This window comes from Malurus melanocephalus, unplaced genomic scaffold (genome assembly GCF_030028575.1).
Source record: "Malurus melanocephalus ecotype Western Australia unplaced genomic scaffold, MMel_1.1 scaffold_117, whole genome shotgun sequence".
Classification (NCBI taxonomy): domain Eukaryota; kingdom Metazoa; phylum Chordata; class Aves; order Passeriformes; family Maluridae; genus Malurus; species Malurus melanocephalus.
The window spans coordinates 1,381,111-1,399,700 of NW_026623349.1; the positions used below are offsets into that span (position 1 = coordinate 1,381,111).

Sequence of the window (18,590 nt, forward strand, 5' to 3'; positions counted from 1 at the left end):
AGTAATCTTTTCTGGAGAAAGGCTGGCAAATAAACCTGTCTGGTAACTGAGGGAAAATCTTAGCACTCTGTAAGAGTGAAAAATGATTGAGTGAAAGGCAAAGAACGGGCACGCGTGGCATCACTGTTCCTATGACTGGCATTCCTTGACTTCTGCAGGGAGACAGGCCATTGACCCTTCCATCTTAAACAAGAAAGAGGTAACATCTTTCTCCATCTGAGAAACAAGGGCAGCAATTTTAGATCAATACTTCTAATTTCCTGTCCAAATGCATAACAGGAAAGAATTTCAGTTTATTTCATCACCAAAGGTGATTTCTGCCTGAGATGGAAATTCTTGATAATAGGAAGAGGACACAAAACACATGCTATTTGGGAAAACAAAACAGCTTCAGAAATATGAGTTTTTCAGGACCAAGCAAGTCCTGAACATGCAACAAAATGAATTATGAGGATACTTGTATGCACTTCAGCAAAAACTAAGATATTTTGCATTAGGAAAGCACAGTGAAGTAATGGGACACATGCCCTTCACCCAACCTAACCATGTGAGATCTGGTATGTACATCTTAGTATCTTGAAGATGCAAACATTYTTATGAGAATGTTTTACTGGAAGAACTACTAGCTAATCCTTATCCAATCAATGAGGTCACCTGCCAATCACTCCTCATTTGATACAGCTTATAATGTTCTGAACATCCTTTTCCATCCATTCTATTTTTCTGCRTTTTCAGAAGCCTTTTTTCATTCCATTCCTGAAAACTATTCTTTCAAAGAGACCACATCTTCCCTTCTCAACAGAGGTGAGGCCTTAATTTGTCTCTAGGGTAAGGGCACAGGAGTTTGGAAAAGAGTTGCAAATTAATCAAAATCTGTGAGATCAAACCTGACACTAACAATTAGAAATATGATATTAAAATTGCCCCAAGGGAAGAATTTCATGAGCAAAGTGACAGATGTGAGAAAGAAAAAAGGAGGGTGTGTAGCATTGATGRGACTGCATCTGGTACCAGGCAAAGCAGCTCTCTGCCACGGGGTATGTAGAGGCAGCCATTCTTATGGCCTGGGCTGATGGGRGGAATAAATGGGAGGATATGAAATCTCCAACTAAAATTCACAAGCAAACTCCTATTGAAAAATACTGTACCTTTACCATGCGTGGATTTTTTAAATAAGTATTCTCAGGCATGAACCTCTGAGCTGCTAAATTAGAGAACTTTTCATCTTTTGCTAGCCCCACTGAGGACGTGGTCTGTATCTAACAGAGTTTGTAGATTATTCCTAGCATTCCATCCAGCTTGGTGCTGGCCATAAATGAGGTGATCTTCAGTGCTTGCAACAGCCAGGAACATTGACCTCTGCAGCCACTTCAGACTGCACTAGTCAGAGCAAGCACTGGGCAGGCACGAGTTGGAGGCTTTAGTCCTGCACTGAAACAGCCTCTGGCTGCACGCCGGCAGCCAGGGTCATTTGGGTTAAACTTTCGGATAAATTTTTCCCCAACAGCCTTTGGTGGCGCTGCAGGGTAAGAAATATGGAACTCTTACAGCCCACTTTCTACGAACCTCTGGTCTGCAGCACAAGCTGCAGAAAATGTGAGAGGAATGACAAATTGGAGCTTAGGTTTAAAAGCTTGTCCCAGCATAATCATTTTATATTCTAAAGACAAGGGCTGATTAATACTTTTTTTTTTTAAAANAAAAAAAAAAAAAGAAGAAGAAGAGAAGGCCTAAAGTAAGAAATACAATGCTAAACTACTTTTCTGTGCAGTAATTCATAATCAGAGTTACAAGGTAAAAAACAGCCAATCAAAAATAATCAAGGCATAAGTATTTCTTATGGAATAAGACATTATTTTTCATCAGCTGTGAATCTGGCTTCTTCTAATAGAAATTCAGTGTTCTGAAGATGTATTAGGATGGCATCAAGGGAAACTGCAGCTCTCTCCTGATTCACAGCAGAAGACCAAAGAGGCAAATGTATATGCCATGAATTCTTAAATATATTTAAATTCTTTGCCAGAGAGACAATCAGTCYGAGAAACGTAGCAGTGTTTGCTCTGCATCCCCAGTTTACATCCCAGTTTCTCTGTCAAATGTGTCAGCCCTGCCAATAAGGGAGGATACTAGTTGATGTAATTTGTTTTTATGGTGTGGCTGTTTTTTCAACAGACACTAGAAAGACAGCAAGCTCATTTCACATACGCTATCAAAAAAAAGAATAAATTATGGCATTAACAATCGTAGTAATTTCATTCATACAGAAAATACGAACCCATCTAACGGGATATCAGTTCTGATCGTTTTACATATGTGTTTTATTACAGATATCTGTAATAATGGTGGCACTCCCRGCTATCTTTAGCAGGAAAGACCTCTAGATGTTGAAATGCCTTCATGATATCTATTGATAAAATTACGCAGGAGACATTGAAAGAATAGTCTCTTATACTTTTAGCAGAGGAGCAAATGCTTATTTTTATGTCAACAAGTGCAGGCTAGTAGAAATGGTATATACATGGCATATACATGAGGCCTCTGTTCGTAACTTCCTGGTTCATGGGTTACCTGTTGTGAACCTTAGGCACCATCTATTTATTTATAACTGCTTTACTGCCAAATTTCAGTTTCCTATGCACATTACTGAATATCTTTATGAAATAAAGCCCTAATCTGGACCCCAAGATATAGGATTTTCCAATTTGCAGACGTTTCCATGGCTCACAGTTTTCTTGCTGCAGATTTATGGCAGTCTTTCCAAGACACTGAGAAGAGGGAATTGAAAAGGGGTTAGACTTCAGAAGCTCTCTGACGCCTACAGATAGCGATAGGTGTTGAGTGGGATCTTTCAAGTGCTACCAGAAAGTTTGTAAGAAAGTGATTCCTACTGCAGGATTTATAACCAAACATTTCAGAATACACCAAAATATATTGGAAACAATATTTCTTGAGTTCCCATTTGCTTGGTACACAGCTTGCTTTAATGGTACTTCCAAGTAGGCAGAGAAGCAGAGCCSCACATCCCAGTACAAAAGGCAAGACTGGCATGATTTGTTTTCCTAGGCATCAGCATTTTCCAGTGGTAGTAGTTAATCTGACATCAGGTACCAGTAACACCTACCTTCTCTGCCCACTTTTGGTTCAGCAGCACAAATATATATTCATGGATTTACCTGAGGAATTTGTTAAGATCTCCATGCTTCATATACTCAAAGACCATGATGAGTGGGTCACCCTCGACACAGACCCCATAGAATTTGACAATGTGCTCATGTTGCAGGTTAGTCAGCAGCTCTGCCTCACGGTGGAAGTCCTTGCGGGCATTGTCACTCGCATCCTTCAGTGTCTGGTGGAGAAAATGAAAATGTAAGGAAGGACAGATGCTCACAGAAGGTGGGGAGCATGTGGGACAGMCGTGTAAGGGTAAGATAAGGACACAGTACAGCGTAGAGGATGGAGAAAGCATTTTCTTAATAACTCTTTTAGAAATGCAGATGTGATCCTGAAGCGCAATTAAATAATGACAGCACAAATTTTCATTCTCCTGCCACATGTTATCCAAAACAACCACTTTGTAGGAGATGTATGAATACTCATGCTCTTCCTGTCACAAATGTTTTCCAAACACAGAACAAATAAACTGATCTCATTAGAAAAATATACTAGTACACAGCTGGTTTGTATTCTTCAGCATTTAACTCAGGCACCCCCTAGTATCCTGCTGGTATTTACCTTTATTGTAAAGTTCTTTAAAACAAAACTCTGTTTTTAAAATATGTGGTGGTAAAGTGGATGCATTCTTTATGCATTGCTGGTGTTAGCCTCTGTGCTGTTCTATAAATTAGGTAGATTTACATAGGGCTATGTCCCTGGACCAAAACTTACAACCCAAGACTTTAGCCAGCAACTCCTTTGAAATTCTGCAAATCCACTCACATGCCTGAGATTGGGCATATGTGTAAGTAAGTGGAGAACAAATCGTAAAGTGTTAGACAGGGAGCGAAGCAGATGCAGAGAGGAATTCTGGGGTGTCAATTTTTCTCACCCCCTTTTATTTGTATAGCTTGCATATTTTAATTTTGGAGGAAATATATCAACACTGGATCAAATAGGAGGCTTAAATGTTGTATAATGAAATAATATTAATTTAACTGTCACACATAGGCAGTGTCAGATTTCTCCTTACCAGCTACATTACATGAGCCAGAAAATGCTCTCATGTACCAAAAACAGAAGAGAAGCTTCTGACAGCAATTAAATGAGAAATAATTATAATTGACAATAAACCACTAATAGACTCTATATTCAAGAGGTACAGTGATTGCACTATACTAATTCAAACAATATTTTTAAAACCACAAGAGAAAGATGGCAAATTACCAACACTCACAAATTATTCTTCATAGAAATGCYTGTCTGGGCTCTGTACCTCTGGATTTTAACAATACCTAGGCTTAATACAATGGAAGGTAAGACACAAAAGTAGTGGCAATGTTTTGACTAAAGATGCCCTTTTCCTGGCCAGCTAGTCACTATTTTCTATCCTGAATTAATATGCAGAGCATGGGACCAACCACACTCATCAGAACAGAAGCAGAACAAGTGAACASCATGAAATCATTCTGCCAACAAACTGAATTTTTAGCTGCAGTGGTCATGGTTTGTTCAAGCTTTTTCTTCAATGGGGATAATTCTGTTCACTTTTCTCRTGTTACATGTATGCATGTGTGGAGAAGAGACTAGAACATGACTGTTGGGAAAAAAAACACGTGTTAGATTGTGATAACACAGTCCTGGGTCTTGAAAAATGAACAGCAACCGTAATAAAGCTCAGATGGGGGGAAAGGAGTAGGGCAGAATGGATCACAGTTTTCCAAGTTCAAGGCCTTTTCCCTGTGCATTTCAGGCTCTTTGGATCCCACAGGCAAAATAAATCACTTGTGCTTTAGATGTCCCTTCCCTGAGGAATGTGCTTATGAATCTTTCATGCCTTCAGGCCCAGAATCCCTTTTCCATAAGCCTTACCAATAATGTTGCAACAAGGATATTGCATCATCAAGGCTTCACTAGCCACAGTATGTTATTTTTCACAGCTGTATCATGGATATCAAATTTGATCCCCACTAGGGTCCACACACAACCACATCTGAACTAARTGAGGACTGGAACTGAACTGTTTCCCAATACTTCTAGGCTCTGGGATGATGCTTTAAAATGATACAGGCACAACCCACAGTCCCGTGTATGCTACGTATACTGAAATCACTCGTAATTCTTCTGTTGTCGCTTGAGTTTCTCTGGTGGTTTCATATATGAAGTGATTGGACTGTAATTCTTCTCAACAACAGAATTAGAAAAATAATTCATATAGAACCCATTTTTAAATAATGGCAATCTGGAAAAAAACTGACAGGGAGAAGCAGGGGCTGATCCGCTTTCCAGCAGGCTCTTTCCCTGGAAAGACAGTAAAAATGCTGACAGCTCTGTCCTGTGAGGATGGCATATTGTATATTTAAGAAGACACTTTTTATCTCACAGAAACACCAAAATTATCATATGACAGAGCAGTTGCCATGGCAATTCTACATTTTCTGTCAAACAGCAAAATGCAGAAAGGTCTAAAACTCAGGTGAAACTCAGGCAGAGTTTCTACTACCATGGGGTGACTAGAATTTCTGTCACCCACCATTGCAAAACCTCCTTTCCATTACTTCATGCAGTGAACAAAACAGACACAATGCATGAGAGAGAGCTGGCACAGTCAGGCAAGGAGGAGACTGGAAGGTAAAAAAAATAATATGTAGAATTTACATAGAAATGACATTGACTAATGCATTTAGCTTGTTCTCAGTAAAAGGAAAAAAAAAAGAAAAAAGAAAAACCAAAATAAAGCCCTAAGAACACAAAGAGAGAAAAGACATATTAATTATTATTATCATTACTGACAAGTATGCCAAAGCTCTACATACAAAGCACTCTCACCCGTTGACAGGAGGTTTTCCCAAGCAGGATCTGAGATTCAATCACATGCGCTTTCCAGCCACTCAGGCTCACAGTTAAAGAGAGGGACAAGCTTCCTCAARAGACAGAGGGACCCGTGGCTCTTACAGGAGCTCCACATCTGCCAATTTCATCCTTGTGATGGTCAGATCACCACCCTACTCCTACTCACCATCACAGAGTCCTTGTCCYGGTATCAGCACTCCGTGTGCTCTGTGCTGCCCTGCACTCTGCAGCGGTGTGAGCTGCCACACTGACACCACAGAGCTGCGTTCATGGGCACAGCAGGACAACAGCAGGAGCACGTGGCTGTCACCGACACCAGCAGGACTTGGCAGCCAAACTTCCAGGACAGCTACGTGACAATGACTACTGCTTTCTACTGTTTCAGCCTTGCCCTACGAAATCATTGCTCCTGCTTCCCATCAGCATACAAGAGCTGACTGGTAYGTCTCTGCAAGGAATGAAGGGGTGCTTTTGACCTAAGAATCTGAAACCTTTGGTTTTCCTGTGCAGGTGYCGTGGAAGTTTTTGCTCTCACACACACAATAGTCTGCTAGCTGAGCAAAACCTCCCAGGGGAGCCAGAGGAAGCTGCTAACCTGTGCCTTGTCTKCCTTGCCTCTCACTCTGGGCAGGTTAAACCACTGCCAGACTATGCCTGGGGATCCAACACTATGAGGAGAGAGCATCAAGCCAGGCCTGAGCAAACACAGACAAATGGGCCCTTGRGAAAACATTAATTTTTCCTTCCTCCACCCTCTCTTCTCCAGAAGTGCCTGCAGCAAATGGTGTGCTGATATGATGTGCTATAGGAGGAATGCTGGTACAATGCCCAGGCTCAAAGGTTTTGTCCTACGGAAAGTATTTCCAAACACTCTGTGTTGCCCCCCAAAAGCCCAAACTAATCAAAACCAATTTAAACAAATTGCCTTTCTCCTCTTTAAAGGAGTGAAAGCTCAAGTGCTTTGGTATTTTATGMTAAGCCTGATCTTTTTTATCTTCCCAGATTTTTCTGGGCCTCTCAGCACCTAAATAATTTGCTGCAGCAACGTCAGCATTTTGGATACCAGCTGGCTGAAAAGAAGGGAACATGTTGAGTTAGAAGGAGGGGTGCTCAGGGCCAGAGCCATAGAGTTTTCCAGCAACTGGCAGGGACAGGGMGCGGACAGGGACTAGTGGACAACCTGACCCATAGTGTGCAGGTGAGACTGCTGCCTCCTTGTAATCTTCCTGGCACCACCTTACTCTTCAGCAAGTATCTATTTCCACAGTGCTTACCAAACCTACTTTGTAGTGTTCTGGTTTTGCCCATGGAGCTGAAGCTCTCTAAAGCTGAYGCTGTGTGTCAGGAACAGCTGCTCATTGCTGCTGGCATGCAGGTCTGTTCCTYTAAGAGTAAAACTAAGACACTGCCAAATCTTGTGCCCAGGGAGCGGGTCCAGTAGCAGTGCTGGACTGGAGTGGAGCTCTCTGTACTCCAGTGGAGGCCCCATCCCTTGACTTCTGCTCTGACTGAAGGGTATCTGCTATCTGTCAGTGATTGGTACCACCACAAAAAAGATTAACCTCAGTCAATTAACCCTTCAGTTACATGAAGRTCAATCCAGCATCCCAGTTCAGAAAAAGATTTGCTCTTTGACAACATCTAGAGTCACACCTTTAAGAGCCAATGACAGAAATATAAAGCGGGCAAACTGTTCCCAGAGGTACTTCCTCCCACAGCTACCTGAAAGACCCTTATTAAGGATATTACTAAAAGAGGATTTGGGTTTAAAAAAAAAAAAAAAAAAAGTGTCACAACTTGTCCAGAAAATAAAATCACCAGATTTGTCATCTAAGTCTATGGAGAATCTGTACCTTTAAAAGCTGAATGCTCTTCCATTTGATTTAAGTTGAGAATGAGCAGCAGAAAGTGCAGTCCAGCATTTAACAGAACAAGTGCTAGGCTCCATTTGGTCAGGACTTTCAAAAGGAGCAAGTGAATGGAAATACGTTCATTTTGCTATCAAGCAGTTCCCTAAAGTGACAGAGGAAAGGCAATTTCCACTAGAGCTTTGCCAAAATACAATAGAAAATTCATTCAGATCCAGTTTTGTCACCTCCTATCTCTTGCTTTCTCCTGTCTATGCTATATCCCTTCAGGGCATGATCTTTTTCCTCTCCAGTCAATATGACTGAAGTATCAAAAAGCTTTTAACCTTGCAAACCCAAAAAATCTTCTATTTTTGATGGTGCACTCTAGACGTCTAGCCTCCTTTCAAGTTCTTCCACTGCCAGATCCAAAACTCTACTTCTTGTTCCCAAATACAAAGGAATGATCTACTTGATTTCTTTTACTGTTTCATCCATGTTCTTGGTTCAGTCCAAAATGTACACTGTCAGATGAAACGACTTTCTGMTCACTAGGCACAGCCCAAATTCTAAACATCTATTGCCCCTGCACTAAATGAGATATTTCAAATGCTGGGCACCTTGTTTAGTTTTTGGCAGTACACTACAGATGGGGATTAAGAGATTGTTTCCACGGAAACTTCGCAAACTCTGAGAGTGTAGTTTCACCAATACTGCTTTCCAGCTACATCCATAGCTAAGGTCAGCAGCTAACCTCAGCTCTTGAATTTTGGGGGATGAAAAGGGCTTCAAGCAGCGAAGCTGTTGAAGTCTCCAAGCTGTATTAATGACAACTACCCACAGAGAATTTCTGTTGCTAACTAAAAGAATGGCACGGTCCTGAAACAGAAAGGCATTTTTTTGCTAGCAATAATACACATAACCTATTTACTTAGCTAGTTACAGCCTTTTTTTAGACACACATATATGCCACATGCATTTTTAATAACATAGACATTATTTTTCACTAATTGTACTTCAGTCAGATCATAAAAGATTTTGCCCCCTTGTGCACAATCTATTTCCTCCCTTTTCCTTATGAGCTTCAGTTCTCATTTTATAATCCACAGCAAGATCAAATACCACATTCTCTTAACACTCCATTACCCTTGTGAACTCTTCCACATGTATCAGAACAGTTACACTGGATTATGGAATAGGCAAACATGATCATTTACAAATAAAACATTATTACTTGGAATAATGAATTAATAATGGTAACTCTAGACTCTTTACCTTCACTGCCACCAAGATCTTGCCCTGCTCAGGACACAGGTTATAGCATTCTGCCAGAAAGACTTTCCCAAAGGCTCCTTCTCCCAGTTCTCTTTTAAGAACGATATTGTGGCGCTTGATGTGGTGCACAACTGTGAAAAGAAGACAAAACTGAGGTCAGAAGGGAGCTGCAAGTCCATCATGGGATGGAGTCCACGCTTGCAGCCACATGGAGATAGGGTTTCCTGTAAAGTAGAGTGTGTATTAGGGAAGGAATCAAAGTGCCCACGTGTAATTTTTTTTAGTGCTTTGTGCAAAAAGACTGAGTTGATATATTTATATTTGGAGGGTAGTGCATTTACTGGATCAAAGGACTGGAATTAAGAGATCTGGGAACAGGCCATTTATCATCATGTTAGAATGACTGCTGCAGAGCATAGGTAAAATCCAATGCTACCTTTTAAAAGACATTAAGACAGTGTATCAGAAAGCAAACCAAACCTTTCTCACACCTCTTCCACTTTTGTACTTTTAACAACAGCAGAACTCTCTTGTCCAAATCCAAAAAGTTTTAAAATTAACCTAAACCAAGAAAACCAAATGTGTCCTCTTTCAATTAAATGCAGTTTAACACTCTGGTTTATTTAAACTTGTTCAATTGTTTTCCCACTTTGCTCTACACTACAGTTACAATAAGATAAGAAATTTTGCTTTCAAAAACAYGATTACAATATTGATTTGAAGTAAAAGAAAAAAAAATATGTACAAAGGTAGTCCGCATAGTGCAYAGAACCTTAGTTCAGTTGCTGCCCAGAATCAATTGATTCAAACATTGAAGTACGTGAACATTTTTTAAAACTTTTTTTACATTCTTGTTTCAACAAAAGCTTCCATTAAAATCTTTAATATTTAAAATACTGTACTAAATTTTGCAGAATACATTATCAATTAGCAATGTTCAAGCTAAATAAAGCAGTTCTAAGGGCAGTTCAGCTGCCAATAGGGTAGACAGCTTGTGTTGCTGAAACTGTACAATCCAGACAGCATCTGCTGATGATTTTAATCTCGCACTTAGCTGTCTTTGCAAACACTGAAATTTAACCCTGCCTGGAAGAAGCTCTTTTGCAACTTAAATGCTAAACACAGTGAATTAAAAAGCAGTGTACAGATATCAGGCTGGCTTCAACAAGGGTGAAAATCTCGCTTGGGCTGCTTAACTGCAGGGACCAGGACTGAACCCTGCCAATAATTTAGGATCTATCCAGATGCAGAGCAGCTCCTGCCTCCATACCTGGCCATGTGCCTATTCCAGTCCAGGTGGCAACTCACACAAAAAACACCTTGCCTCTATGACTAAAGGATGGAAAATGGAGTGCTGATGATAACATCAGTAGGGAGAAATGGCACAGCCTGTCCCTATTCCTACCACCAGTATTTGGAGAAAAGGACCACAGTCTACAAGACAAGACTAAGTGTGTCCCACACCCTAAAGCCTGCAGCAACCTAACCCAATCACCCTGCATGTAAATACACTTCATATCCATGTGTATGGACACAAGGGAATCGTGGTTCTGGAGCAAGCCTGGAGAGCGAGAGATTCATCATGCATCTGCCCTCATGAGGTGGGCAGCACACCTGAGGAGCAGATCTCCAGCAGTCAGAGCTGGCACCTGTTAGAAGCTCCCCATATCCTGTGCAAGGAGTGGGGAAGGCTGGACTCTCCCCACAGCCCACCAGACTCACCAGGCTTTGCTGTTTTCCCCACAGCTCGTGGCTGCAGGGGGGATATCGGCAGCCTCCTTTTCCAATGCCAACTCTTCCAAGAGAGGCTACAGGTCCCTTTATTAGCCAGGTACACATGAAATGGGACTGCAAAGTACCTACATCTTCTACTCTTGTCACACGCTGGTCTATCATAAGACTAGGTTTTATCATGGTGATGTTTTGCTTGGCCAACTACCCAAGCGGGTTCCCTGCAGCCAGCAGTAATTTGCTTTTTATTTCATTTCCTCCTCAGCACTGGCTTTGTAAGGAACACTCAAAATGCAGTCAGTGTAAGAACAGCCTGAACCAAAACGCACCTTTTCCCCACGGACACAAGTTAACCAGCATCCCTCAGCCCTGATAACAATGGTTATCAGACCGGAGCAGAAGGATTGCTGCCCTGGCATGCCACCTGCGCTCTGGAGAGTGGCACATCTCATCACCTGAGCTTTAAAAATGCTTGAATATAATTGAGTGCTATCCCTTATCTCCTAAAAAACTTGCCGTCCAACCTTGCCTCTTGGGKATTTCTCCTTCCCTCTGCTCCTCTAGTTTTGCCAGGAGGATACTAGGCAATATTAGTGACGCAGAGGGAAAGAGAATGCCTCCTTTCCTTTCCCAGAGGGAAAAGCTTAGCTCCATGTACCAGTGTCACCATCTTAAAAAGTACACAAATCCAATAGAAAGGAAGTTGGCTGAGAACCTGTCCTACTGGCATCAGTAGAAAAGCTCCAGCAAAGGCAGTTTTTCATTTGGTTCTGTCCACAGCTGCCAAAGACTTGGTGATGAAGAATGTCTGAATTTTGTGTGGGTTCTCTCCATTTTGAGCCCATCAGACTGCTAATGTTGGCCCTAGCAGTACAAAGGAGTTTTTTGTGAAGYTTCTGGAGGACTTTACAAACAATAGAATAAATAAGAAACATATCCAATACTTTTCTGTAGTACACTTACAGCTGCTGTTAAACACTCTTATATAAACCAAGCATCTGAACAAACCATCCRTCCCAAAAACCAAACTGTAAAAGCTGAAACACGGCAAGGCACAGAAGAGGTCTACACAGAATGTTTTTGCAACTTGTTATGCTCTATCCATTCCTGTTACCTTTTGGAGCTGCACGGGGTTACACAACAAATAAAAAATGACAGTAAGTATGACTAAATGGGCTGAGATTAAATGTAAGAACAATGTAAGCAAATCAAACACATATGATGTGACGGATATACGAGCTGAGGAAAAAATCCGTTTAGCACACTCAGGGCCCCAGCCRTAATGACACCGTCTTCAGTGGGAGGATACTTGAGCAGATACACTGGAAAATTCAGGTCAAAATCTGCTTATAGTTACTCTGTACTGCAAATTATCTCTGTTAAAATCCAAGAGATTATCCTGGATTTATGCTGAAGAAACAAAGCAGAATTTGGCCAAAGAGGTGGCATAAACAAAGAAGTCATCTCATAAAACTGTTTCACAGGGAAGGGTAGGGTATGCAAACATTCAAATGACAGCTATGTGTTTTCCTCCTTTTGATTCTAAATGGCAATCACATTTAACCTGACTTTYGTACTTTCAAGAGCATATAATCTCTGGTTTAAAATCTTGACTGATTACTGTAAAAAAATACATTCCATTAAGCTAAAAGTAAGTTGAGTTGAAACACTTCGGAGAAAAATTAAATATAAAATATGAAGGAAGAAATAACAAAGAAGGGTAGATGCTGAAAAGAGGCTGTTATGCTAAAATAATACCCACACAGCCACATCCCCAGAAGCAGGGGGCTCCCATCGATGATCTCAGGGAACCACAGAGCAAAAGGGAGCACAACAGCAGAAAAAGCCTCTCTGCTCATCTCATGGTCTCAGAGGCATCTCACCAACAGAGTTGGACTTCTAGGTATTTCACCCTTGAGCAGCCATTATGTCACACTGGAAATGATGCAATACATATCTGCACATGGCACTGCACTCCCCAGGTGACCTACCTTTGACACAYCACATCCTGGAATGGTGAACAGGCAACTCAGGATCACCTCACCCCACTGAAACCCCTGAGTTGGATGCAAGTGAATCCAGCCATGGACAGCAGGATGAATTATTAACATCTTTTTGCYCATAATTAAAAAATTAGGTGTGACAGAGTAGAAGTCTTTCTCTTCGATCATAAACAATAGGTCTCAGTATTTTATCACCATGTGTGACCATTACACCATTCAAACTGACCTTCCAAACTGGAAGCATATTATGSAGCATAATATTGAGCTAAATTACTTGTACATGGCAAAAGACTGCTGCCAGAAAGAGACTGTGCCAGTCTTGATTTGAAAGTCTGAACTATCCACTTGCTTTCATGTGTAATGCTTTCATTGCTAATAGAAATGCCTGCCTTTTTCTTTGTCTCTTGATCATTAACTTGCCTGGCTTGCATCTCCCTCCCTTGGGTTTAGGGGACTTTCTCTGATAGTTTGAGCAGWGCTTTAAGGTCTGGTATTAAATGCGTGTAATCAACACCCTTATTGCTCCTCTTGGTTAGGCAAAGAGACAGAAGATCCTTCCCCCAGGAAAACACTTTCTCTGGTTTACYGGTCATTTTAATGACTTTTCTCTGGAAAATTTTTCAACATCCTTTTAAAATTAGTTGTTTCCACAAGTTTTTTTTCCCCAAATAAAAGTCCCTCTCCACTAGGTTGCCATAAAAACAAAATCAGCTCCCTGTATCTCTGCACATCCATAGATGACACCAGTCCTTTTAAGGATGGATTTCCTAAGGAGCACAAAAATTACATGATGTGGTATGCATGTGAGTGTCTCATCTTGAAGAACTCACCCAATTACAGCATCAGAATGTTGTAGGTTTCAAATGCTTTCCCATCTGCCTCATGAGAACAGTGAGGAGATTTATGGAGAGATAGAAACATGGACTCACTGATGGATGAAAGCCACAGCTGACAGGCTCCATCATCACTGCTTACTGRGCTACCAACACTGTAGGATTCTTTTGTGTTGCATACCCACTTAAATCATCTGCTGAGTCTGCTTCTGAGGATACTGTTCAAAATTTTGCTAGTGGTACACATGTGGGACAGTCCTGATGAAATTGGTTGTGCAGGACTCTTGAGAAGAGAATGAGGACTTTCAAGAGGCCAAGAAATCATGCAAGGTGATATTAYAAATATACTCACAGGTGCGTAAGAAAACAGCAGTCACAGAAAAGACTCAATTTGTGATGYAATGTGAAGTGCCACGTAAAGACAGTTTGCAAATTTCTTCATTCCTTTTCCCACTATTTCTATTGCAGTTGTGGACTGAACTATTCCTAAGACCTTGCTAGGAAAAAAACAGGTGGAAATGGCCAAGTGATTGTTTAGATAGTGTATCAAATTTGTACAGCATTTGCCATTGACATAAAAGGAGGAGTGGAATTTCTGCTGGAATCCTACAGCAGAAGGACACAATTCTAGGAGCAAGGAGCAAATCTAGACTAATAGCCACTGGATTTTTCAACACCAGCATGTCTACTATTTCTACAAGCTATTGCCAGAATGAAAATTTTAGCACATAGAGATATCTACTCTCTAATATGACAATACAAGCCAATAATGTTTTTTTTAACACCTTTAACCTGTCAGCCTTACCAGAGTGCAGAAATAGGTCAGCTCAGTTGTATATCTCTGATTATTTGACCTATTTATCCCATACAACATTAATTACTTATTATTCTATATGAATTTTCTTATAGTGCTACTGTTGTTTAATTTTTATCATATAGCAGCAGCAATTGCTCATGTAAGGCTCCTGCCCAGTTGTTGAAGGTGCTAACAATGTTTTCATATATATTCATACCTATATATACACACACACATTTTTTATTTATATATGTGTGTGTATAATATATAAAGGTGTCTGTGTATATATAAATATACACACACACATATATTAGCCCAYAGCTGAGAATCAACTCATACCTCTTAGAAGTAAAATAAGCTGACAGAAGATCTCTTAGTACTCTCTCAGTACCTCAGGTACCCTGCTCTGAATGAAAGGTGCTGGTTCAGGTCATAGAAAACTAAGAAGGGAGGATTCACAGAAGAACAAGGCCAGAAAGGTGCTTGGACCTTGTCACACTACCTGCGCAAGTACAGCTTCTGAAGCACTTTGAATGTTGTTTTGTGTTTTTGAAAAAAAAAMCTAGTTTAATTCAACATTTGTAAAACAGTTATCCTTGGGAGATATGTCTGGTTTCTCACAGGCATCRGATCCTAAGTGGGTCTCAAGGAGACATTTAATGGACAAGCTGAATAGAAAGTGAACTGAAGGCATTTATGAAAGGCAAACGTGTGACAGTCACAGAAATGACATAATTCCCAGGCACTTACTTCCTACTTGTCTGGAGCTACATCTGGTAAATCAAATAAATCTGTGATTGCTGCGACTTAACCTTTCAGTTGCTTTGTTTGCAATTTAAATCCTCACAWGTGTATTTAAACCCCAGAATTTCCATATTCCAGGGTTAGAATTAGGCTTCCTTTTGTAACACAGTGCTGCAGTTTTTTTGGAGGGTGCMCAGCTCTCTCCCACTTGCCCCAAGCCGCAGGAGCACCACAGCTCTTGTCCRCAGTAAACTCATTTTGCTGTAGCTGGCATGGTTCTCCTGTTCTCTAAGACACAAGTTTTTGCTGTCTTCTGGGGTCAATGTTTGATTCCCAGTGAGACATTTTACTTTRCTCTTTGTTTTACAGTAATTGATTGGGTTTAGCTGGCCAAGATCCTCTCAGCTGGGCTACAGACAGCCATGATGCCATGCTTTATTAGATCCTTATACTCCAACAAGCATTACTTAAGAATAAATTCTAGTAAAAATGCAATCAATGTTTTAAATGAGTTTTATGAGCTAAATTTACCCTTCAGAAAAAAAAAATAAGTCAGCAGTTTATCCATACATGAACTTGCCCTTGCTTACTAAGACTAAGATGCACAAGCCCTAGCAACCTGAAACTCCTCTTTCACATGCTAAAACAATTGGGATATACCAGAATAGCTGAAAGCTAAATTTTGCATTCTATTTTCAGAAGAAGTAGCATATATTAATCATCCTGCATTTCTCTCTCTGTGATGCTTCCAGCCTACTAAAAGCTTTTCGGCACAATATGGTAAATCAGCTTTACGCACAAAAAYGTGCTGGAATTATGACCAAACACTGCCTTTACATATATGTATACATTAAATTTATAAATGTCAATCTCAATGTACTTCTTCCACAAGGTTAATGATCATACAGAGGCTGTATGAGTGCGTGAGTTGCTGCACAAAACCTGTTAGCATTGTTTTATGGTGGCAAACTTGGTCTGTCTTCCATGTTCAACCAGAGACAATGATTTCACCATGAACACTTCTCTTAGTTCAGACCTAGAAATCCTTTCCCTCCACAGTATGCTAACTTTTGAAATCTTCTGCGCTACAGAAATAGAAGTACTTGGCAAAGGATGGGGGAATACCATGTAGCATATCTCATATCACAGACACTTGCAGAGGGGGAAGGGCAAATAAATACACTGTCTTTTAAGTATTAATTCTTCCCTGTCTCTGTTTTCAGATATAGACATGGTCTGAAAAGCGACCCAGGGTGCCAGAATTTAGTCTGAAAAGAAGAACCTGAGAGAAACTTACATCCAGAGATTGAGCCATATTCAAGTTTGGTGCTTGAATATAAAGGTGAAATTCAAAGGAGATTGCAACATTTTTGATGTACGTTTCTCTCCTTTGATTTTCCTCTTCTCATTTTAGAAGGAAAAGGAAATAATTTTGTAGCTCTACCTGAGGGAGTTCAGAAGAGTTTTACTGGTGGCCTTTCAGAAGGAAATATGAAAAGTAAATGGAGCTTTCAAGCTTGCAAAGGAATAAACTATATACTTGGCTCACAGTCAAAGTTCTATGCCCATATTTAAAAGTTAAGCGCATACTCCATCTTTACATTTTGCTGAACTATCTTTTTGATCAGCCATGCTAAGTGGGTAGGACTGCCCTTGCRACAGTTGCAGCTAACATAGCATAGAAAGAAAAGGGAACATTTGGAGAAAACATCATAAAAGCATGACAGAACCCAGTCTTATAGATCAATTTTGAGCATATTATTTTCCCTTTTCTTATATTTTTTCCCCTATTCCTTTAACAGTTCTATCAGGCTGCAATGCACTGTGTAGCCTCCTGTGAGGAAAGCTGAATCTTAGGCATTTTCATCTTATGCTTTGCTTTCTTTGAGCCAATCAAAATAAACACATCCCCTAAGCAGAAGGCTCAGTCTCTGCCTGCTTCCTTAACTGCACCCAGTTAAAGCTTTGCTGCTACATGGTTATTTGCTCTTATGATTCTGTGCCTCCTTCTTTCGTGGGTTTTGCCACAAGTGGCCTTTAAATACAAAGACAAGTTAAGGGTTTAGTCATCTCTAGGGAGGACCCTCAAATGACACATAAAGACATTGGACACTGCAAACAAACAAAACTTTAAAATCTTCCTCACCCTGCATTGTTTACTGAAAACAAATTCATCGGGAAGAAGAAAAAAACAAGTCTTTCTACGCACTGACACAGACTGCCCTCTGTCCTGTGAAGACACAGACAGGGTTAGCACCAGCCACTACACTGCCCCAGCCCCATGTGACACCAGAGAAGACCAAAGCATCATAAAAGGTGAACAAACCTGGACAAGCAGATATTCCCTTTTACAGACTTGCTGTCCTTCAGCTTTCTGCCTTCTTCCATGGTGAGGCACTCGCTCTGCTGYCGTTTCACTGCCAGGCTGGTACACCTTTTTGTTAGGACATGCCGTATACAGAGGCTTAGATCCCCATCGGGCATTCCCACCTTGGTCCCGCTACTGTTTCAGAATTCCAGTGCTTATGATGTAATTGGCAGCATATGTGTGCAAGGCACACCCAGTAMATTCATCTTTACCACTGGGCTGTGACAGATACCTCTGCAGCAGCCACAATGCAGTCCAATGATTATTACATTGTACCACCTTAAAACAAAAAGACCTGCAAGATTTTACTTTTAGGTCATACAAATGGAGTCACAAAGAGTTTGCAAGACTGAGCATGCTGAGAGTTTTTCAGGATCAGAGCCTTAAYATCTGTGAAGAAAAAATTACTCTTCTTTTGTCTTCCCAACACAAATGTGCTGGGGAAAAAAATCTTTCTCTGTTTTCACACAAACATAGCACATACTTAATTTTTCAAGCTTGAAAAGATTTTATTGCTTATTGCAGACCACACATCACCTCCTCTGCCAACCTGGCYCTTCTGTCCCACATCCTTTAAAGGACTAATATCATAAAGTATGTGTTTATGCAAAAACMTTAGTATTTAGTGTTAAAAGGCCATGAGGCTTCTACAGTTTGGGTGATTTCTCATCATTCTTCAAGGTCTGAAAATCTCTCCAGATCCTAGGGAAGGAAGCAAATTAGACTGTAGCATGCTCCTTGCATTGAGCTTTGTTAAAGCAAACAGTGGTGTTCCTACTTGGAAATTATCTGTAAACTACACTAAGCTATAGCCCAGCCATATTTGCAGCAAGATGGGTGCCTATTCTAACTGTCCTAACAGAAAACCCAGCCTGCCCCATGATAAAATGAGAAAAGTAATTGTGACTTTTCTGTGGGAACAAGAGGACCTTTCCAGGTAATTTCTCTTGCAAAAAAAAAAAAAAAAAAAAAAAAAAAAAAAAAAAA

At 40.5% G+C, this 18,590-nt stretch overlaps 1 protein-coding gene across 2 annotated transcripts in view; it reads right to left on the minus strand.

Annotated features, from left to right (window-relative positions):
• NTRK2 (neurotrophic receptor tyrosine kinase 2) overlaps positions 1 to 18,590 on the minus strand; it is a 197,731-nt gene that overhangs the window by 42,532 nt on the left and 136,609 nt on the right. For both annotated transcript variants that reach the window (XM_057370011.1, XM_057370015.1), the window contains 2 exons: positions 9,129 to 9,259; positions 3,174 to 3,346 (listed from right to left, as the gene is read on the minus strand). In XM_057370011.1, coding sequence (XP_057225994.1) covers positions 3,174 to 3,346; positions 9,129 to 9,259 — 304 coding nt within the window. The remainder of the gene's footprint in view (positions 1 to 3,173; positions 3,347 to 9,128; positions 9,260 to 18,590) is intronic.